Raw genomic sequence first — 23,908 nt, forward strand, 5'->3', positions numbered from 1 at the left:
TTTGTGTAAAGCCAATTTGAAGTTGAAGCGATCACAAAGAAGTAAAGGGTCTTGCCTGGTTATCACAATTTAGGATACGGAAAGCTATTTTAAAAAACTTGTTGTCTGGAGGACTCTGTTTTGAGTGACTGGGCAGGCGACCGAAATCGAACAGTGGTAAGAGTTCGAGCCGTGTACACAGCTCATGGAATTCCGTGCAACTCCAACGTAACTCCGTGCACCCTGTGGATTATATACGGCCCTATCCTCTGCTTAAATAGATTACTACGACCGCACTATAAATTTTTGAAATAAACAAGGCGGCTCCATACCGAATGAAAGAGCAAACCGTGCAATTTTCTGGGTGCAACACTTTTATTTGATTATAATTAAGTTCTTCAGGCTAGCAAAAACATTCCTTTTCTTGTCCTTAGATACTATTAGAAATTAGAATTTGAACAATGAGGGAGTACAAACTTGTTGTTTTGGGATCTGGTGGTGTTGGAAAAAGTGCACTGGTAAGTAAAAGTCCCTCTGCTGGCTGATAAAGTTCAAGTAGCAGTGATTTTTATGTTGTGGTTAGCCCTGCTGATTTCGGTGGAGTTACCCCGACAGTTGCTTTCATACTGCTTCTTAGATAGGTGCAGTCCACAAAAAGAGGGTGCAGACTCACTTATTATTCCCTAACTCGCCCCAATTCCGAAATTTAAAACAGCGCGTTTATCAATTTCTTGACTCAAAAAAAGACTACTTTTGAAGTGTTATAATGAGTTGTGTGACCTTATTAACTATATATTTATCAAGCAAATTGTATCAAATGAGGTTTTTTAAAAACTCTAGGCCAAGGAGTTTTGAACAAAGTTTGTTCGTGGTACTAACAGACTTTGACCATCTTAGGCGATAGGCGTTTAGGCTTATCTGCTATGGTGTGACGAAAAGATTATTTAACATACCTTAAGTGGATAAATTTTGGCGGGAATTTAATTTAATGAATTTCAGTGAAAAACTGACTTTGCCAAATTTAATACTTGCCAAATTTAATACTTGCCAAAATTTATCCACTTAAGGTATTACATATATACATTATAACAGAAACTGTAACAAAACTGAAACAAAATTATAAATAATATCTGTGGTTAGTTATGGAGACAGTTGGTAATGACAACAAGCTTATAATATTTGTTGTTGTTTTAGTTTATCCCACTATGTCAAAAACTCTGAACATACTTGAAGTCTGGCTTATTTTTTTTGCATTTTGAACACTTTTGTCAACAGTACCTAGGGCTCTAATAGAGCTTAAAGCTCTGAAATGGAGCATATAACCAGGAATCTTAGTTAATCTTCTGAAAAAATAAGAACACAAAGATTGTTGACTTTTTATTATGTTGATGCGTTAGGTATGTTGCATAAAGTTGATCCTTGGCTTGTTTGCCAAATTGGATTAAAACGGTGATAATATTCTGACACCATGTGTAGGGACGAGTTTAGGCATTTTCAGGGTTTTTGTCATTACCCAGAAACACCTGTGCTGTTTGATACTGCTTGGTACCACTTGAACTATTCCAGATGCAACACATATGTTGATTTGGGTCTTTCGTTGGCGTTTATACGCAAGTTTTAGGGTTTTTCAGAATATACAAATCTCCACCCAAAACCTTGTTGTGTTAAGAGTTATCCATTAACCTTTCATCTCTAAATTTCCATAACTATACCTAAGCTCTATCAAGACATCTCTTCAGTAAGCTCTAGCATCTTGTTGCCTGTGTTGACATTAAAAAGGGTTAATTGGTACTCCCTTCTGTTTGTTTAAAGACCTTATTTGTGTGTTTATTAGTTTGTATTTATCAGGTGTTCATTTTAAATGTGCATGATGGGGACTGGATGAAGGTAAATAAACAAGTCTGCATAACTGCATTATTGTTGTTGGTACAATTTTGAAAATAAAATATGTTTTGTGTTAATTTAAAAAAAAACAATTATTTTAAAGTACCAAGGTCCAAAATATATATATTTCACCATTAGCCATTTTTTTGTCGATCTGGCAGAGCAATCAATAGCTCAGATATTTCCTCATTTCTCAGAATTGGGTGTGTCTTTGGTTGCACAAACTATTGCTCTCCCCTTACAGATAAGCCTTAAATGGTATTGATAATTTTGAGGAAACTTGCTGGAATTTATCAGTAAAATCAGAATTTTTTTCTAAGATTTTGCTGGGAACTATGACTTGCTGTAATTTGTCTGATGCCAGTATTCTGAAGTATATCAAGAGGCTTGTCTATCTTAGACATAATATTTTTACACTGAGTTGTATTTGTCAGTGAAATAAAACTACAGAAGCGAACTTTGTCTTGAAAACTCCATCTTGTAAATTTGAGGAAACAGTAGCATGTACGATGGCTAATATTTTACATCCCCAAAGTGTATTAAAATTTAACTTTTACATACTAATTACAATGGATCATTTTTTAAATTCAACCTTTCTTTTTTCACCTTCCTTTTTCCAACAACTTTTTTATTTTTTTATTTATTGGATTTGTCCCACTCTCTCACAGATTTCCAATATTTAATTTTGCTGCTAATATATTCATCTACCAGTTCAAACTCTTTAAGGCTACTGTGAAATATAGAAAATGTATAAAAATAAAGAGTAGGTCATGTATGCACCCCTTTTTGTTTTGTTTTTTTGTATTCCTTTCTATTATGTTTGATGAGTTATTTAAAACTTTAATTTAGACTGTCCAATTTGTCCAAGGTATATTTGTTGAAAAATATGATCCAACTATAGAAGATTCATATAGAAAGGTTAGAAATATCTCTTTTTGTTTCATTTCAATGTTAGGTAAAACTTAACTCTAAATATACTTAGCTGGGGGATCACTATCTGTTTTAGATTCAATTACTTAAGTTCTAGAAGGAATTTTAACATTCTGTTTATAGTTTTTCGTAGCCAAATAAAAGTTATTTAACATATTTTTCGGTTTTTACATAATTTGCATAAAAAAGGGCGAAGAATTTATCTTCAGGTAAAAGAATATCCCCCCTCCCTCTGTATATTTAGGGTAAGCAACCTTCAGTAATGATTTGTTAAACTTTTAAGAAGGACATTGTTTTTACGACATTGTGGTTAAACTCAATAATTGTTTTTGTTGTAGACACAATGTTTTCTGTAAATGTGAAGTATGTGTAATTAATAAAAGTTGATTTTGATTGCAAGCCGCAGTTTCCACATAAAAAAGCCACATCTTGCATTCTTAGCATTACTACCTACACCTAATGTGGGTGTTGAAAGTCTTTCCTGTTTCTGAATAAAAATATGTGCAGGGTTTATTTTGATGTCTGCTACTTTTGTTGTTGTTTCTAGCAAGTTGAAGTGGATGGGCAGCAAGCCATGTTGGAAATCCTTGACACTGCTGGTACTGTAAGTAGAGTTATCCATCTGTATAAGTTGCTTTACTTTCAAAGTTTATCTGCATTGTTTTTCAATCTTTTTTCTTAGGAACAATTTACAGCTATGAGAGATTTATATATGAAAAACGGCCAAGGCTTTGTGTTGGTGTACTCTATAACTGCACAAAGTACGTTTAACGACTTAATGGATTTACGTGATCAGATACTAAAAGTGAAAGACACAAACGACGTGAGTTTGTTTTTTAATTCATTTAATGCAAATCTCCTGGGTAAAGAGTTAACTAGCGATAGGGCAGTTTCATCGAAGTGTTTTACAACTTTCTAAGGTTCGAATCTCTCACTAATTCGAATTTTAATCTTTCTCCATGACATTCAAATTAAAAAGAGTCAACTGTATTCTGATTTGTTATTTGCAGGTACCTATGGTTTTAGTTGGAAATAAATGCGATTTAGAAGACGAACGAGTTGTAGGAAAAGATCAGGGACAAAATCTCGCCAAGCAGTTTGAAAACTGGTAAGTGCTGTTTTGCAGTGTTAAAATAGTTAAGCTTTATGATAAATTGTTCAGGGTTCCCACGCCTCCTAAATATCCTAAATAATTCCTAAAAATTCTAAAATCTCCTGATTTTTTTTTGTAAAAACTTCTAAAAAAATCTAAATTTTTAGGTAACATCCATATGTCGAACTTAATTTTTATAATGGATTTTCTTTTCTGGAATACAAGTCAAAAATATTTATATCCTGCAGGCATCAGCTAATGCAAAAATAAAGTTTGATTAATTCATTTTGTTTTTCTTGTTCAATTTCTTTGACTCTCCTGATTCTTGTGATTCCAAATTATACATTAAATAATTCAAATTCTCCTCTTTGTATGTGTTGACCCCACTAATTGGAAAAATCTCCTTAAAAAAATAGCTAAAAAAACCTACTAAATATCCTTAAAAATATGTAGTTGTAAAATAAATGGGAACCCTGTTACGCTGTGTATATACTGCCAACAAGAGCGCCAGATTTTTTTCAAATGGAGAGATGATCTTTTGTCACTAACCCACTAATCATTCTAACTAACCTACCTACTACTTATTCTAAAAATAAATTCACGTTTTGATCTACATTAATTGTTATTAACAGGAAATTAACGGATCGTAATAAAATAAAATCATAAAAATTTAACGAGGATTACTACACTTCTCTGTTCAATGTTATTTTTATGCACGCATTAAAGCACCAATTTCCTCATATCCTTGTTAATGGTGTTGCTTTTTAATTAATGTGACTGCTAACTTTGTTGTAAATATTTTTGGTAATTTTCAAATTCTAAACTGATTTATATTGGATTCGTGACAGCGGTATGATGAAATATCACTTTTGTGTCATTCGCGTTATTTAGATTCGCTAATTTCCTGTGATAAAATGTAAATTCAAGTTGTTGCCCAAGCAACACACCTAACTGCGTTTATTAAATACACACATACTCATGCCATTATCCATACGTAAACATTATTCACTGAATCCATTCTCATTTATTTACTTTTAGCACATTCATGGAAACGTCAGCTAAAATGAAAATTAACGTAAACGAAATTTTTCACGATCTCGTGCGACAAATAAACCAAGTAGTACCACCTCCTACTAATAAAAGTAAAAAGAAAAGCGGATGCACTTTATTGTAAATGATTTTTCCTCTACACGTCATTTTAATGGAAGTCTAACAACACACTATCCTTGTTTAAACTGCTGTCGTTAAATGGAGCAAAGAGACGAGCACACCGATATTTTTACGAACTTCTGTCTCTATATATAATTATATGATATAATATATGTATTCATTTTTGACACATGTGGAATGATTGTGTGGTTTTAAATGTGGTTTAACCAGTAAACAATCTATTATGTGTTCTTACTGCTTCTCCTTTGTTCTAATAATACATCTCCATCATAATTTTAAAACTTAACTTTTGTCATTTTTTTCTTAGAAGCTTTAATCTGCAATATGTTTGTTTTTGCTTGATTGATTATAAAGCGGTTAATCAACACCTTTCCCAAAACCTCCTAACTTTAAAATTTGTACTCATATTATTGACTTCCACTAAAATTTACACAAAGTTCACACAACCAACATTTTATTTTTTCTTTCAACGTATTAATTTATTATCACGTTTTCAAAAAAGGTCTTTATTGTTACCAACTTTATTTCAGTCTAAAATTTGATTAAAAGCCTAACCGAACAGCTGTGCATATAAAAGATATATTGATTAAATGAAGCCTGCGCTTGACAAGCTAATGTTCAGGTTTATTTATACAAAGAAGCAGAATTTATTCACATTAATTTTCACGCGTATTAAGTTTCCCATATTTGCGCAAATAATTACGTTATGGCGCAAAATTAAGCACAAAATTACGATAACGGTTTACATAAAGAAAACATTTGAACCCGAAAAACCCGAAATTTTACCCTTTTTTGTTATTTGTTGGGAATTTAAAGAAATTTTTTATCAATTTGAGGGATGATTATTCGTTACTTAAGAGTAGTGAGGTCTGGCCTGAAAAGAACACGCTTTAGCACCCCTTTTTTTGCGTTATTGTTCTGCACGAGTTGACTTAATAAGCATAACACATATACCATCACATTGAAATCTATACACTGCAGTATATAGACCAAGCACAACCCCCGTTTCCATATTTTTTTGAAACTAATTTTCGTTAAATTGAGAAAAACTCACAAAATTCGAAAATATTTATTCACTGAAGATAACCGCCCAACCCAAAAAAACAACTTAATGCACTGATGCTATTAAGAAGTATATGACACGCCCGCGTTACGTAAAATTTAGTGACGTTGTTACACCGCACTGACGTACACTATTGCACACTGCACCTTTTCTTTTTAGCACGTTCCTGGAGACCTCGGCCAAGATGAAAATTAACGTCAACGAAATTTTTCACGATTTGGTACGACAAGTTAATCGACGCCAGCCAGACAGTGAAAGAAAAAATCCTGGCAAAAAGAAAGGCGGTTGTGTTTTGTTGTGATTCAGTTTGTTTCAGGCCACTTTTCATTTTGGCTGCCTCGTGTCGTCATATATGCAGTTTATACGATCGTCTGCATCTAACATTTTAAAAATGACAATTTGAATAGTTTGTCAAGTTTTACCCATTTATATTTTAAGGTTAAAAAAAGTAGAAATGACGTAAACGAAATGAAAAATATTTTTGTAAGAGTCGTAAATCTCGCATTTTAGGATGCGTTTTTGACTATTAATTTTATTTTCATTTTTACAACTCTTTTCTGACTAAAGGTTTCGTTTTCAAGCTAGCTAAGTGTCAAAGTTGGTTATTGTTCTCAATGGCGGACCTTTGTATTTATTTTTTCAATATATTAAATTTGCTACATCTTTGTTCCAAATTTCCTTCCTTGTTTTAATGAGCCAGGTATGATTTTAATTTGCAATTTCTTCATGCCAATGTTACCACACGAAATTTAAAGCACGTCAAACTCGTCCCAAGAGCTCTTCTATCTTTATGATATTCTGTCGAGTAGAGCCTTGGGGACGAGATTAAAAGCACGTAACCCCATTAATTCTTCTTTTATAATATTCTGTTTTATGTTCTTATTTATAACTAAAGTCCTTGGGTCGAAGTTAGGTATTTCTTCCACAATGAAAGGTTAGACATTTCTGTCCTTGTCTATACTATTACTTTTATTCTAAAGTGCCGAAAATTTCGTAAAAAATATGTCTGGCGAATATAAACAATTCGCGAAATTTTTGAATTTTGTAAATATAAATTTTCGCGAATCGATATGCTCTTTAAAAATTTAACGAGCGTTAAATTTCGCGAGTCGCCCAAAATTGAATGAAACTGAAACAGGCCATTCTATGGTGACATTACTTTGCAAAACTATGCAAAATTTTCTGAACTCAGTAATCTTCAGCAACATTATTTCTTATGGGAAATGTGTTCTTCATCAGGAAGGCTTTTTTCATTAGCACACAATTACCAGGACCAAGTTCCAATTATCCGACCAAATTCTACTGATAAGGCATGCTATATACAAGTCATCTTATTCAAAAAAACAACAAGACGTATGATATACGTAAACAACCTCGCGAATAAAGTTTACAAAAAGCTGTCAATCAGATTGTGATTTCTGTTACGAAGTTAGAAACGACATATGCTATTCAGATAGGCTATAATAGTTGTTACGCACTATGCAGTTATTTTTCAAAATTGATTTGTGATATCTTTTTGAACGGAAAACTCCTCGAATTTGAAGCCCAGAAGAGGAATGCAGAAAGTTGATGGTTGTCTTCGTTTCTCTCTTACGTAATGTTGTGGAAATTTTGCAGACTATACTTTCCAGGCATTTGGGAGACCTTAAGTCTGCTTACATTCACCTTTGTAAACTTTGATGGAGACACTTTTACTTTACCATTTAGTTAAAGAATGATTTTGAACACTTATCTTATATAACAGCAAAAAAAAAAAAAGTAAAAATAATTACCAAGATGAGATTCGAACACACGACTACTCCCATTTCGGTGGTCAGAGAGGCAAAAATTTCCATTCTTGTGGGACACATTTGCGTTTTAATACAAGCTCACGAGCTTGTAACAAGCTCACGAGCTTGTAACAAGCTCACGAGCTTGTAATTAGAAGGAACGCTTTTTTTATAAGTAATTGCTAAAATGTGTGGACATCATGAGAAACAATCCAGGCCTACTTCAATAGAGTAATTGTATGGCTTGCCAATGTTTATAAAAGTTTGCGATTTGTGTACATGCAGGAAAAAAAGCAAGGTCGTATAGGGTAAAATCAACCTCATCCCCAGGACCTTTTTGTGATGGGGACGGCGCGAGGAATGCCAGTATCTTGATATTGGCGGTGGTTACCAGCATTTGGCTTTTCTTGTTCATTTCTCCCCCGTTTAATTTCTTGTAACGTGTTGGTTTTGGCGTTAAATAATGTTATTAACGTGATGACATTTAATTTGCATGCTGTCATAGGCTTCCTGTATTAGGTCTGCGCCCTTGTGTGTTTTTATCAGGTACATCAAATATTTTTGCATCATATTAGAAACGCATCATGCAAAGTAAAATCGTATTGTTTATTGTTGGGCCATTGCTAGCGTCATCAAAATTCAAATGATGGATGTTTTCCATATTGTTCTTTTGCCTAAGTGGATTATACTACAGGCCTTATCGGCTAGTTTTATGACAGTACAAGCGCCATATATTTTCGTGTTTTGAATAGCTTATGATCTCATTCTGCATTATTTTTTGATAAATATGTTTTGTTTATAAACCATTCGTCCATTGCTAAAAGGCCGCCATTTTTTAATATTTGTGCCTTGACAACCGCAGAGCAGATCTTTGTGGTCACACCCTATTAAATTGAAAAGCTTCCCTACATTTAAGTAACAAAATTTTGCCGCCTAAGCCAAACACTTATACTTCGCGATGCAGTATGAGTGCCCGGGCGACTAGTTTGACGCTTTTTAGTGATTGTGTTATAAAGTTTGTAGCTTAATTTTGTACGTTCGTTTTTTAGTACGTTTCTGGAGACGTCTGCTAAACAGAAGATCAATGTTAGTGAAATATTTCATGACTTGGTGAGACAAGTAAATCAGAGACAGCCCGACCCATCAAGAAAGAAAGGAGGAAAGGATCCAAAAAAATGCGCTATATTATAACTTATTTTCAAAGTACCTCGCACATATTTTTGATGTCGTGTTTTTTACTACAAAATGCCATATCGCACATTCTGTCGCCATATCTATTGCGTCATCTGCAATACATGACTTGTCCGTTGTCGCACTAGTGGAGCATCGCATTTTTTTTTTTTTTATTTATTTTTTTATTTTTTGATTTAAAAAATAAAATAAGTAAATGGTCTTCCTTTTTTTTCGCCATGAATATCACACTTTGTTAAGTCGCATTACACGCTTGAGCAACATTTTATAAGCAACACGAGGCTAAATCTTTACAACAGGACTAAATCACAGCTAGCCTGAAATAAATAATTAAGCGATACAACAGGAATTTAAAAAATAGCAAAAGTTTCCGAGGCTTTCCTGGTGCTAAAAGTCAAACAATTTTCTTATAGCGACAACATGATTAAAATTTGATGTCAAAAGGGCACCAGTCTAATTGAGCAATTAGATTGGTGAATAAAGTCTTTATTAGATAGTCAGCAAGCAACTAGGTAACTGAAACTGTAAAATACAGACTTTAAGTAACATTGAATCTCGGCGAAATTTCGTGTTGCGTATAAGAAAAGCGTGTAGTTCACTACAAAATGAGATGTAAAAACGTGGTATATATTTTTTTATCATCGCATTAAGATGACGCGTAAATATTATACGTTTTTGTACCGTCATAAAATTTAGTTGGTGAGAACAGAAATTCCGATTATATTCACGAAAAATTACTTTACAATATGTTATCTCGAATTATTATTGACTTCCGACTCTTAAACCTCTTCTATTCGTCGTTAACTGGAAACTCGAATCATTGTTATCCACTAACGCTAACTTCCACAACACAGTTCGAATATAAAACTAAATATTTTATATTTATAATTTCTTGACACAAAACAGACATTTTTACTGTCTGCATTTTCTTGTAAACCTTTTCCATTGGTGTATAAAAATTAGCTAACATTCCGTTTATATCAAAAGGGAGCCTGTTTAGTTTGAACCAGCCTCGTTTCCATAGCTTTTTTTCCCTTTTAATATATCAAAGAGGGGTATCAACTTCATCCTTGCTAAAAAAAAATAAGAAACCGGTGGGGACGAAGTTACGAAGAACTAAATTACAAGTTATACACAAGAAGAGGGGTAAGCGTTGTTTACAACAACCCCCCAAAAACAATTCTTTAGCGCGAAGCAAATGAATGAGCAGATACTATTAAAATCGAGTCAACAGTAAATCTGTACCTAGCATCAAATCAACGCGGATAATGCAAGAAAAAACAAGAAAAATTTAGATGGAAATAAAAATGGAAAAGTAAAATAACAATAATACTGCAAACGTTTTATTGCTTTGTATTCACAGAAGAAAGATGCTTCGGAATATAATTACTTCTATGATTTCTAAAGAAAACGCTATCAGGAAACAGTTACTTTCAAAACCACAACAGATAAAAATTAGAAAAAAGAGAAAACCTTGGTTTAGAAAACGTCGTACTGATAAATGGTGGGTTGATATGATGTTCGTTGCTGTTTCAATAGAAGAATTATGAAAAAAAAAATTTAGACTCTCTCGAACAAAACAAATTCTAGCTACCATTAGAGTTCATGATATCGTGTACCCCGCATGCGCCAACTCGCTTCTGACCCGGGACAAACTATTACATGGGGCGAGTCAGCTCACTTACGCAACCTTGCCCGGGTTGAAAAAACGAGCTGGCTGAGCCAACCCGTTTTCAACCCGCCTCATATAATCGATTGTCTTTAAGAAGAAATTTCTACAATAGTTGGGTTGTGTTTAAAAATAGATTTCCCTTTAAACAAGCCAGCACCGGGTCAGCTCGCCTCTATAATCAGCCCTGCCTCATAATGAGCCTCCCCAAGAAGTGAAATTTATCGTTGATAGTGGATCCAGTGTTACTACCATTGACAAAGACATGGTATACTCAATGTTTCGTTAAAAAAGTTAAAAACAGTTTTAATGTCATATGGGGCAGAAGCATCTTTGGATCTTCATAGGCAATTATAAGTAACATTTACCTTCTGCAACAACAAGTTAGAGTATATGTTATCAACAAGGACAGAAGTGGCTGTCTACTAAGTTGTGTTTAGTTTCTTTAGATCCCAAAAATTAAATGGTTAGCAACATACCACAGAACTAGATCAGACTCTAAAATAAAAAAAGAAGTTTTCCGAAGGTATAGGAAAACTCATTATTTTTAAACTGAAGTATGGTGGCCGAGAGCTGCCACACGAAAAAACTCTGTTTAATTGCATTTTTAATTGATTTATAAATTTATTTAATTTCGATTTTTTGTTTTTTATTAACTTTTATTTTACTTTTACTTTTAATTTAATTAGGCTGTTTAGTCACGTGATCAAAAGCCGTAGAATTTTTTTTGCCGTAGCGAACTCGCATACCGTAGACAGATTTTCCCGAGATTTTATACGTATGTGCCCATCCAAAGCTATTTTCCGACTATGTTTTTCCTTATTAGGCATTTTTCGATAGGCACCTCTTTGCACAGAATAGGCCGAGGTTTGTTTTGATTGATGATAGAAGTTTGTAGCTGTTAACGTTGAAGAGTTACAGGATTTTGAATTTTAAGGTTGCGATTATTTTTGTATTGTATGTGTTATTTAAACTTCTATCATATCAAGTAGTAAAGTTTAAAGTATGTAGAATTGTCCTTATCAAATTAATAGTTAGTTAGAAAAAGGAAAAGCTGTCGGATTTCACATTTTTTTGTTGACACTTTTGGATCCCCCCTGGCAGACAGAGCTAACAACAGCTACAAACATGGCGGACTAAATCTCAAAAATAAGTTTATGGGGTTATAGCTACTAGTTCACTTTTGTATATTAATAAGAGACTGTTCACAATAAGAGATGTTCAATGTTTATAGTTGCATATATTTATAGTTTAGCTAGATAGTGATAGATAGTAAAACAAAGATTTAAGCGACTATATAGCTAGGTGGTATTTGGGGTTATATTCTAGCTAGCTAGTTAAGCTTTGTGTTTGTTATTTTATCACTATAATTACCTCTAGTATGGATGCTAAGGTATGTCTAGCTAGTTTTCACAGCTTGTTTAGTGTTTTGTATAGATTAAAATTTTTTATTAAAAATGAAGAATGTGGGATCAGGGTTCAATCATTTACAGCTTTCTCAAGATTTTCAGACAGAGTTTAATGTTCAAGTAGAGTGCGATTCCTGTAGTTTATTGACAAAAATTAAAAGATTAGCCATTAATGTTAAAACATTGAGGAAAAAGAGAAATAATGAGAAATTAAGAGAGTTGTTTGAAATTATGTTATGTCGTTAATTCGGTATATAATAATAGTTTATGTTCACATGGTATACATTAGTTTTGTTGATATATAATATTTTAATGGGAAAAAGTCAGTCTATTTTAGTCCATTTAATTTTAGTATATACAAGTTTTGTATTGGCATTTGTAGACTGTATGAGATTTTGTTCTGAGATTTTGTTCTTTGAAATATGCCGCTCTGCCTATCCTATATGCTTTTTTTTATTACTAACTAGAATTTGACTTCAAGATATCTTGGCCAAACATCTGAATGCAGTGGTTGTACAGTTAAACGTGTTTATATACTTTGTAAAAAAAATGGTATTTCTGGCATGACTATAAAATGCTTATATTATGTCAATGACTTTATATTAAAGTTTTTATTTAGCTTAATTTTATGATTTTGATATTTGTTTCTTTCTGGATTTTTGCCCATCTCTCCTCTACAGTATTTAACAGCCTGGTCTGCAAAACATCAATAATATTATATAGTTTAATTTACTGTTTTTATCACAATTCTGTTAATTAACCTATACAAACTTCGCAGATGGCTTATATACCTGGTTTCCTTTTTAGTTCTTACCCCCGCCTTTTTTAAATTTAACAGTCTGGTCTGTAAATTACACATATTTATCACATGATATTTTTTGTAGTTTTAATTACTGTTTTACCATGGTTCTGTTTTTTTTTTAATTTAATGCAACTTCGCCAACAATGGCTTATTTAAAACTGGTTTCTTTTTAGTTTTACCCCCGTCTTTCTCTATTTAACTGTCTGGTCTGTAAAATACACACCTTATCACGTGATATTTTTTGTAGTTTTAATTACTGTTTTATCACAGCAATTTAATGCAACTTCGCCAATGACTTATTTATAACTGGTTTCTTTTTAGTTTTACCCCCGTCTTTCTCTATTTAACTGTCTGGTCTGTAAAATACACATATTATCACATGATATTTTTTGTAATTTGAATTATATACTGTTTTATCACAGTTCTTTTTTTTTATTAATTTAATGCAACTTCGCCAATGGCTTATTTATTACTGGTTTCTTTTTAGTTTTACCCCCGTCTTTCCCTGTTAACAGCCTGACCTGTAAAATACACATCATATCACGTGATAATTTTATAGGTTTTCTTCTTTTAAGTTCTAGTGACGTTTATAGTTACTTATTTCTAGTTACGTGATAGGATTTCTTTTTCATTTTCATGTTAGTTTTTGCCGTTATTTTACCAATGTTATGTATATTTTACCATATATGGAAAAAGTGAAAATGGCGGCATAATGACGTCAGATATGAAAAAAAAAATTGCAAATGTCTTTCTTAGCATAAATTTTACCAACCCTAAAATTTTCATTCTATAATGTTTAGTTATACCAAAGTTATTGTACATGTAGCAAAGGTCTCAAAATGAGTTTAAAAACAGTCGTTTTGGTGCCAAAAATGTTCTACTTGGAATGCACTTATTTTTTCTAATTTTTGCTACCAATTACGCATACTAAAATAGCCATAACTTTTGAACTATTTATCGTAGAAGGAAGTTTGACCCCTCGTTGAATTTCAAATGGCCCAGCCATTCTGAAAACAAGAACATTATAGACTCCTACCCAAAGCTTTAAAACTCCCGAAAGTGCCTAATTTAATTTATTTTTAATTTGCTTTTTCTATTTTAATTTATTTCACTTTGCTTAAAAAATCAACTTTATTTTTTATTTTTTTTATTTTTAATTTAATTTTAATTTAAACTTGTTTTCATTTACTTTTAAGTTTTTTATTTAAAAAAAATAAATTGAATTGAAAAAATTAAATTGAAAATCTGACTTGGCCGACAGCTGCTATAGTATACCATAATGCAATTCGAACACCTGGTTTCTATATTGTCATAACGACATGTAGTGTTAGACATCTTGTTGCTTTGTTGTTGTCATTGGCAGGTACACCTGGTTTCTACATTGTAATAAGCTCGTGTATTGTTAGACTCGGACGTAACTTGTGCTTAGGCCCTTTTTTATTCAGGCGCTATTTCAAGAGTGGCGTGGTTTGGATTAAGGGTCTGTACAAAAAAATAGTCTAAATAACGTATCGGTTATTATATTTTACATATAACAACACACATGGTGGCTTAAGAATAGCAACTTAAATATAACTTTGTTTTTTTCTGTTCACAAACGAATATATAGTTCTAGATAAGATACAAAGCCCTTAGTCAAGGGCACAGACCTCGCAAGCTCGGTTTGTTTTTTTGACCTCGGGCTTTGTATTTTACAGTACCACATCAAAACTGATCAGTATCAGTTTATTAATACACGTTTTTCAAGTTAAGGACATTTTGAGACTTCACATTAAAAAGGTTAAGAAAATTTGAAGGCTTTTTTCAGGTTAAGTGTTCTTGTAAAAAAAGTGCAATTCATTGTTCTCGTTCTAAATGTTTAACCAATGAAATTCTTACATGTTAAAGCAAGAAATGCATGGAGCTGCAACGTTTTCAAAAGAAGACTTAGTATCATCAGCATGGAATTGGATGAACACTCCATTATCGTCCACAGAGCAACCTCGATCCCAGGACAAGTTGTCTCTTTTTGAATATCAGACGGCGACAATAAGCACAGCGCCGATGAGAGACAAAAAGCACCGGGAACGAGGTCCACAGAGCTCTTTGACAGATCAAAGAGCTTTAGGGTCGAAGAAGTGAACACTTAAGACCATTTACTACATTTTAAACACAAGCTGGACTTAGATATAAACGGTTATCACTGGGCATTACTTCTGCCTCAGAATTCTATCAGCATACGTTAAAACAAATCTCCATGAACTGACAGGAGCCGGAAATATATCTGGTGATATTATGGTATGGGGCTAAACAGAATTAGTGTACAGGACAAGAGGGACAGCAGTTATAGCACAAGGACCCATTGAGAAAAAGTAATAATGAGCCTTAGTAAGTAATACATTTTATATCTCATTTTATTTTATTTTAACAAGTCAAGTACACGATAACAATCTGTTACCCCGTCTAAGCGAAAACAGTACGTCAGCTTTTTGTTATTTCCCGTAAAAAGTTCTTGCGAAAGTTCAATAATTTTTGGAAAAGCCAGCAGGATGGACGCTTAGTACAGGTAAACCATGTCGCACATCTGTGTGGGGATTACCTCGGTCCACCGTATAGCCGCAATGCCCTTTTAAAGAAAACCTTATCGCAACTTCGGTTTAAATAAAAACACAGAAAACAACTCGTTGGTGTTTTTGCGAAATTTGCAAATCATTTTGAGTTTTTATATAAAAACATGCAGCCTGTAGTTTTACTAATTTATTTTTGGTAAAAGCCCTTAAATCACCACTTTAGACCCCTTCGCAGGTACTTCTACAAAACCCTATGACATTATCATAATAAATTACAAGTCTGCATAAATTATCTTAAAATTGTTGGCGGCAGGTTGAAACAACCCTAGTTGGAATCAAAGAAGCAGAAATTCTAGCCCAGGATATGCATGAGAATGCCGTTGAGCATGACTTAAATTTGACTCGGACATGGTGCAATGAGTATATAAGCATCGTGAGAAAGCCCAATTCAAGAGTAAGCTATTACCAATAACATGGCGCCCAGGTTGTTATTGGGACATATCAGAAGATGAAATGAATTCTTAGTCATTGGGGTTGAATTCCTCGGGTTAAAAAACCCACGAGTAAATGAACTTTATTGTAACAGAATTGTCCTAAGGAGGGTGTTACATGTTACTACTACTTGGCTGTTAATTATATCGCCGGTCATCTGAAGAACATAGTTGTGGACTTCCTGGCTGCTCAAATTTGCCTGATAAATTTGCTTTGGTTTATTCCAGACCAAAGAAATGTCACCAAGCTATCGAGTACTCGCCCTGGATGGTAATAGATATCCCACTTCAATATCTGACCCAGGAAGTGTACAAAAAGAATATTGAATTAGATTCTAATGTACTTAGATTTATTTCAGAGAACTTGGTGACTGATGAGATGTGTGGGAAGGTTGTTGAGCAGTGGGACTGGATGCTTTAGCATATCCCGGAATGGTTCGCACATTTCAGATGGCGGAGAAGCTGAATAAGCGTTGGTGGTAGGAGAGCTAGCACATTAACGTAATTATTACCATCAACGGAAAACGATGAAAGTTTAAATTAAGCGAGATCTATTACCAATTTCACCCTACTAGAGCTGTAAAATGGTGCTTTTCTGAAGGCAAGAAGGACCTTCAACAATTACGGAATTGAGTGCAATATCATGCCCGTTAGCCAATGCTATTTGATGTCTGAACATTACCGAAGATGTCTTTTAAATTCGGAAAGGAAACCGTAACAGTGGTGTCGTTGCGCACAGAGTCAAAAACCTGGTGACCAACGAGGTAAGAATAAGAGATTCCTCATTGGATACCGTTCTCAGGACGGTATCTCCCCTTACTTAAAGGTACCTTTATGTACGGCATAAAATAATTTGGATTATGATTCTCTTCCTGTATATCAACTATAATCGACACTCCACCGCCAGCCCAATCCTCCCTAGGCTGCCACAACCCTGAAACGACAGGAAAAAAACAGTTTTAACAACTCATAATTTTTCAATCCTATTACATGAATGTATGAGGTCGCTTGGCTTGGAAGGTTGATTTGAATTGCGATCGCATTACCCTGTGTGTCAATGGAAACCTCATCTTGCTGTTCTAAAAGAAATATACAAATGCCTTTAAATTTTAACTAAACATTGTCAACAAAAAAAACACAAGGTAGTGAGTGTTTACGCAAGACCGAATTTGTGTTCCACCCGTGAAAAGTTTGACTGTGTATCTGTTTCACTTCGGGTTGAATTTAAAATTCAAAAGTGGCACGTAAGCTGAAGTGATTTTTAATTCGCCTTAGTGATTAGACTTGATAAGCAGTCCTAAGAACCTGATCTTATGTTAACGTACTCTTATGATTTGTTTGAAGGCAATTATTAACGTCAAACACAAGTATGTTCGCATCAATCATGAACTTCAAATCACTTTACCGAAATGCTATTATCAAGCGTTTATAGGGAAAAAACAGTCGATACACTCTGAACATTTCGGATGGATTTTCTTGAATTAAAAAGTAAACAAAACTAACCACTTTTAGACTTGTGTATTACAGAGTTAACTCTGTGGTTCCCAATATAACGGGAATGGAAAATTCCCAAAAAGCTAGGGGGGGGGGGGGGGGGTGGGGGTGAAATGGGGTGAAATTAACGGGGGAAAAATTTCTCGCATAAATGTTATGTCATGATGAAAATGATTCAAATCTTTACTAATAAAAGATTACTCATAAAATGATCAAGGAAGTCTAATGCCCTTTTTTGGTATTATTGGTATTAAATGTTCTCGAGAATGCCAAAAAAGTTCCTTCGTCTTCCTGATCAAAAATAACTTTTTTTTGAAATAAATTGTCCTAGGTGGTACAAAAATCTAAAATTTAACTGGCAAGGACGTCTAACACACCAAAGAGTATCTATAACTTCAACCAATAAAGTTAAAATAGGCAGCATAAGAAAGAAAACCCTAGCAAGGTATTACTACCAAATGGACAACTATCTTACCTTTAGCCAAATAGTGAACCGCCTATAATACACACATCCGAGCTAAACAAGCTTTAGCGTCAACTTAAAACCCTCATCGACTTAAACAAAAAGAGTCATGCCGCTCTTAAAGCGATCAGCATTAACAAAGTTTAATCATTGGGTTTGCTGCCTATTTTTTTGTTTAAATATATCCTCACCATTATTTACACAGAATGCCATCACAAGACAACCATGTTTGGTTTATAGGTGATGTTTTAATATAGCAAGGTGAAAAATTGAACTAGAGTATAAAAAACTACCAGCACAGAGTGTTACTTGCACTAAAAATATTAAATGTCGATTTATTTGTCTAATATTTCTTAATGATTGATGTATAATTGTAAAACACCAAACGAATATAAAAACATCGTTCTGTTGTTGCAGGTTATTATTGGAACACTATCACAGAAAATAGTCCCCTGCCCAATAATCTGCATGAGAAACAGTATAGACAAAGTTATTATCAAACAGAATATTTAACACTTACATGCATTTGCTTAACGTGTGGTCTTCGACATTTACTGGACGGTACAACTTCAACTTTCAAAATTTGAATAGAACTAGCTCGAGCACGATGTCTAGCAGCCATGTCACGATCTAAAATGATGCAAGACATTACAAATAAAATATAATAAACATTACTGTACCTCAAACTCTAAAGGTGAAATTAATGATAATTGAAAATAAAAAGATGGGTTGTTGTCATGTCTGTGGTTTATAAACATCAGGACAAGAACTAAAAAATATCTTCGATCATTTTTTAATGTAAAATTAAAGAAAATTTATAAAACTTTCTATTTTTTCTTTTTCTTTCCATTATGATCTATTACAAAATTTTCTATTTTGTAATATATCATGGAAAATTATCATTGAACAATCGGTGCATTTTAGTCAACACATATATCTGCTAGAATGGTTCACAAAGTATTAAACACACAGATAAACTTTCTGCTAGAAATGTTCACAACGTATTAAACACACAGATAACTTACAACATTGGGTGACAGCACTAGTCACTGTTATATCTCTGTATTCTCTGTACATGTTGTGGGTACCACTTCGAGAGTTGTATCGGATCCAAACTCCAAAGTTTTTAACTGTGGTTGGACTTTTGTCAAACACCTACACAATAATTCAAAATTACTAAATGATCCATTGGCAACAAACACAGCTTACACAAATATGCAGTTAAAATATCTTGGACATCTAAAAAAACAGAGCAGAACACTTAACCAAGCAGTCCTGAGAATCACACTCCAGGCCTGATCTTGTGTAAACATACTGTGAAAAGACATGCATTTGTTTGAAGGCAATTATTAACGTCAAACACAAGTATGTTCGCATCAATCATGAACTTCAAATCACTTTACCAAAATGCTATTATCAAGCGTTTATAGGGAAAAACAGTCAATACACTTTAAACATTTTGGATGGATTTTCTTAAATTAAAAAGTAAACAAAACTAACAACTTTTGGACTTGTGCATTACAAGGTTTACTCTCTGGTGCCTTATAGAGAGGGGGTTAAGGAATTCCTAAAAACCTAATAGCCGGAGGGCATGGAAGAAAATCTTTCTCATAGACTTTGCACGGCCAATCTGAAGTTTTTGCAGGCCATCAAGATTTCTTAAAGTTGCTCAAGTTACTGCAAAAAGGAAGCTTATAATAACCAATTTAATAACTTGTGAAATTGATATACAATCAAACATTGAAATAGATTATACTTTTTTTAAAGAAATGTCTAAAACTAGATGAAGTTCCTGAATACTGGCCTCTCTTTATATCAAATCATATTTACTTTCCACTTGCATCTAATTTTTAATTTTAAATCCTCGTCTACTTGCACCAAGAACAGTTAAAAGTCAATTTATTTGTATCCAATATTTCTTAATGATTGATGTATAATTGTAGAACACCAAATAAAAAAATTATCATTCTGTTGTAGCAGGTTATTATTGGAACACTATCACAGAAAATAGTCCCCTGCCCAATATTCTGCCTTAAAATAGCAGCATAAATGAAGAGAATTTATTTACAGTTAAATGTCAATTTATTTGTATCCAATATTTCTTAATGATTGATGTATAATTGTAAAACACCAAACCATTAAAAAAATTATCATTCTGTTGTAGCAGGTTATTATTGGAACACTATCACAGAAAATAGTCCCCTGCCCAATAATCTGCATTAGAATAGCAGCATAAATGAATAGAATTTTTTTACAGTTAAATGTCAATTTATTTGTATCCAATATTTCTTAATGATTGATGTATAATTGTAAAACACCAAATGAATAAAAAACATCGTTTTGCTGTAGCAGGTTATTATTGGAACACTATCACAGAAAATAGTCCCCTGCCCAATAATCTGCATTAGAATAGCAGCAAAGATAAATAGAATTTAAGTTTGCTATATTAAAACAAGCATCAAAATAATCTTTTGCAAGGGTACGTATCTGCCAATTTGCCAAAACAAGGTTTTAAAAAATGCCAGAATAGACACAAATTCGCAAGAAGGTATATGAAATACAAACCTCAGAGCACATGACTACTTCTCCAACAGTTTTTTTCAGTTTCTTCAACTTTTTCATAAAGTACCAAAATCTTGACCTCGCTGAAACAGCATCTGGAGCAAAAATGCGCATGCGATACAATGGTGGGTTTGGATTTTTCTCAGAGGGGATACGTCTCCCAATGATTTTGTACTCCCTCAACTAAAAGTTAAAATTAACACATTAATATTATTCATCCCTTTTTAATACAAACTCTATTGTAATTTAAAGATTGAATGTTTCCACTCAAAAATAAATTTTAGAAGAAACTGGAGTAAACAGGAAAGTTATGCAATAGGTGGAGGGGGTTAATGGGTCATCTACCAATTTTGTGCTAACATTTTCTGCAAATTTAGTTGCATATAATTTGTAGAAAAATCTTATACAATTCGTATAATGTAAATCAGTTATACAATCTTTTTAAAATCGCATACAAATTTTATAAAACGTCATACCAATTACACGAATTATCAATTAATTACCCAATACGAATTGCCCTTTTTTTGCTAAAATAATCAAAGCAATATTGTATAGGCAATGCCTGATTTAAAGTCATCAAAATGCTATTGTAAAAAGCTATTGTAAGAAGGTATTGTAATTTCCGCTCAGTTGTATTCTTTTAAAAATAATTTAAAACTTATATATGCGGGCGTTTGTGGCTTATCGGCACCCTCTGTGAAGAAAATGACTACTGATGGCTTATCGAAAATAAAATAGAAATTATCACACAAACTAATGAACTTTATGCTCACATATACATGGGCAGTAAAAAGAAACTGAAATGTAGATTTCCTTGGCATAACAGACAAAAAATCCTGTTGGTAATGATAGGTCTAAAATAAATTTTTGCAGGACTCTTCAGTTTTCCTATACTTTCCTATACTAGATTTTTATTTAACCTAGCTACTACCATGTGAAAACCTTGAAAAGCCTATCTAATCATTATATCAGCTGTGGTATTATTTAAGCAGGGAGTTTAAATTTGTTTCACAAACTGTAATATCTCCCAAAACTATTTTAGATCAACAAATTTAATAAAAAATAACCAATTTTTTTACAAAACTGCTTATAAACATATCATTTACAGCTACTTTGCAATAAATAATTCAAAGGAACTACAAAAACAAAAGGTTTTTACCTCTCCAAGGCACTTCATCTTGCCTTCTACACGAGGAGATATAAAAGAAAGATGGCTGTCAACACTATCCCAAAATGCACCAAGTCATTGGTGGCGTTTTTTCCTGCGTGCTTTTTATTCTGCAGACTCCCCGCCCCCGCGCTTGCTCCTTTATCCCTAGTTTCCCGATTTTTTATTTTCCTGGTGATTTTGATTTTGGTAAAAAACCTAACTAGTGACGTTATCTTTACTCAATTTATATTGAGACACTTTTGTTTACCTTTGATGTTCTGGAGATTTGTTGAAATACGCAAAGCAAAACACGTTCTTAATATATGTGCACGAAAAGCATTAGAACATTGTCCAACATATTTTTTTCGGAAAGTATAATCGATTACTTTGCTGGTGCCCAGGGCTTAAAGTGAAATGACGTATATTTCAGCAACTAACAGTTAATACAGGATGTATGTCATACAATGACCATATAAAAAACGTGGTCATTCTGTGGCCATTGGGGTGTTAGCTGCCAAAGGAGATTCTTCCTAAATTTCGTATATTGCTTTACAAACCTGTTCTAGGGTGTTAAGGTATAGCAAAATCAACCGTAAAAGTGTGCTAATATGCCGATTTTGAAGAAAAAAAGAGGTTAAGACAATATATGTTGTAAATATGACATTTTTCATTGGTAAAAAAGTAAAAAATTTAAGTGTTATGTAAATTTGGGCCCTTGCCCAACCTCGATCCCAGGATATGTTGTCACTTTTTGCATATCGGACGGCAAGACGAACACCTTTATTGTTTACGGTTAGTCTCAGCGTGAATATTTCACGGACCGAGTGACGTATTAATCTTTCGCATAAAATAGGTGGAAATTCTTGACCAATCACGGCTCGGAATAAAACCAGCCTCCTCCAGGGCCCTTTTCGTCAGACCCCTATCAATAAGCACAGCGCCGCTGAGAGAGACAATAAGCCCTGGAAACGAGGTTGGCCTTTGCTAAATTGGAGCGAAATTTCTATCTGAAACGTTTTTATTTAGTTTTGCTTCGATAACAGCTATAACTAAACACCTATAGTGTTTAACATTTCCTCCTTAGATTATAGCTTTTTAAGATAAGCCAGGTTTGCCTCAAAGAGCAAGGGGGGACCAAGACATGCAGCTGAGATAACAAAACTAACGGAGATAAAAAAAACTAACTACATGTATGTTCTTAACCACTGTATCTTGTTGCAGACTCTAATTTCGTGTCAAATATTAGAATACTATTGCTAATGCTTGCCAATATGACTGGTGGAGAGACCGGTGGAGAGACAGGATGAAGATTTTTTTTCAAAACATTTTAAAAATTTTCAAGCGGTGAAGAATTCTTTTCAACAAGTGCATTGCCCTATTGGGCCCCCGCACAGCATTAAAAGTTAGTGAAACAAAAGCTAATGTAATTAAGAAATAACGTTTTTTGCTGTAATAAATATAAAGCTCAAGTTGTTAAGGATTATACTAAAAATTTGCTTCAAAACTTACTTAGCAACTTTCAATTCCCACACAATCTTATTTAAAAACCTTTCTCATTTTCTTCATAACAATGGCTCAGGGGCAGAGAAATCTTGGCGACGAGGAATATGACATTTAGTACTGTTGAGGCCAAAATTAATCAAAAAATGACCTCAAAGACCCTCTAAGAAATTTAAAAAGTTTTCGCTAGAATTCAGAACCTTAAATGATCTTTATTAACGCGTACCTCGGCACTTATCTTTGAGCCAGCAACAACCTTTTCTTATCCTTAGGATACACGCTTATTTAATACAAGCAATGTCTTAAAACCTTAAAACCTTTTTGAAAGCAAACGTTATACACGTCAGTTTTAAATGTGATTAATAAGAATATCAAACATATATTTTGTCATTTCCAATAAAATTTCATACTGCAGTCTTTAAAATTTGGAGTTCATGTTAGCCAATTCAGAGAGTTGGACCATTAGACCGAACCATGATGGGGTCTACTTATCCACTTAATACGAAGAAACATCTTTAAATTTACAACCTTGTTCCTCCTACTAAACACAGGGGGATGCACCACTGAGCATTGACTTTTGGTTCGCACCCCTTCTTTGTCATAACATCCTCTTGGTAGAAGAACCTGTCAATCTTTGCATTTATTATAAGGACATGGTCATGAAACTCATCAAATTTTGAAGTATAGAGAAAGTACACCGCCCCCTTTCCTTTTGTCCAGTGAAAAAATGATTAAAGAAT

At 33.4% G+C, this 23,908-nt stretch overlaps 2 protein-coding genes and 1 long non-coding RNA gene across 5 annotated transcripts; 2 read left to right on the forward strand and 1 right to left on the reverse strand.

Annotated features, from left to right (window-relative positions):
* Positions 1–287: 287 nt before the first annotated feature.
* Positions 288–9,829, forward strand: LOC130625292 (ras-related protein Rap-1b). 3 transcript variants are annotated; one of them, XM_057440347.1, is made up of 6 exons: positions 288–497; positions 2,713–2,781; positions 3,341–3,397; positions 3,476–3,616; positions 3,804–3,901; positions 8,938–9,829. In XM_057440347.1, the coding sequence occupies exons 1-6, from the start codon at positions 441–443 to the stop codon at positions 9,077–9,079; spliced, it is 564 nt and encodes a 187-aa protein (XP_057296330.1). In that variant the 5' UTR covers positions 288–440; the 3' UTR covers positions 9,080–9,829. The 3 variants fall into 3 exon arrangements, with proteins under 3 accessions (XP_057296330.1, XP_057296331.1, XP_057296329.1); XM_057440348.1 differs by lacking the exon at positions 8,938–9,829 and adding an exon at positions 4,925–5,275 and having other exon boundaries at positions 291–497; XM_057440346.1 differs by lacking the exon at positions 8,938–9,829 and adding an exon at positions 6,279–6,780 and having other exon boundaries at positions 292–497.
* A 1,744-nt stretch (positions 9,830–11,573) lies between these two features.
* LOC130625296 (uncharacterized) lies at positions 11,574–13,707 on the forward strand. Its single transcript, XR_008981696.1, has 2 exons — positions 11,574–11,685; positions 12,625–13,707. It is a non-coding gene; the product is annotated as an uncharacterized LOC130625296 (long non-coding RNA).
* Positions 13,708–16,956: 3,249 nt separating this feature from the next.
* LOC130625293 (60S ribosomal protein L18a-like) lies at positions 16,957–21,812 on the reverse strand. The gene is made up of 5 exons (XM_057440349.1): positions 21,678–21,812; positions 20,522–20,701; positions 18,982–19,111; positions 18,477–18,586; positions 16,957–17,078 (listed from the first exon to the last, which is right to left on the reverse strand). The coding sequence occupies exons 1-5, from the start codon at positions 21,693–21,695 to the stop codon at positions 16,986–16,988; spliced, it is 531 nt and encodes a 176-aa protein (XP_057296332.1). The 5' UTR covers positions 21,696–21,812; the 3' UTR covers positions 16,957–16,985.
* Between the last annotated feature and the right edge of the window lie 2,096 nt (positions 21,813–23,908).

The sequence above is a fragment of the Hydractinia symbiolongicarpus genome, chromosome 14, assembly GCF_029227915.1.
Source record: "Hydractinia symbiolongicarpus strain clone_291-10 chromosome 14, HSymV2.1, whole genome shotgun sequence".
Lineage (NCBI taxonomy): Eukaryota > Metazoa > Cnidaria > Hydrozoa > Anthoathecata > Hydractiniidae > Hydractinia > Hydractinia symbiolongicarpus.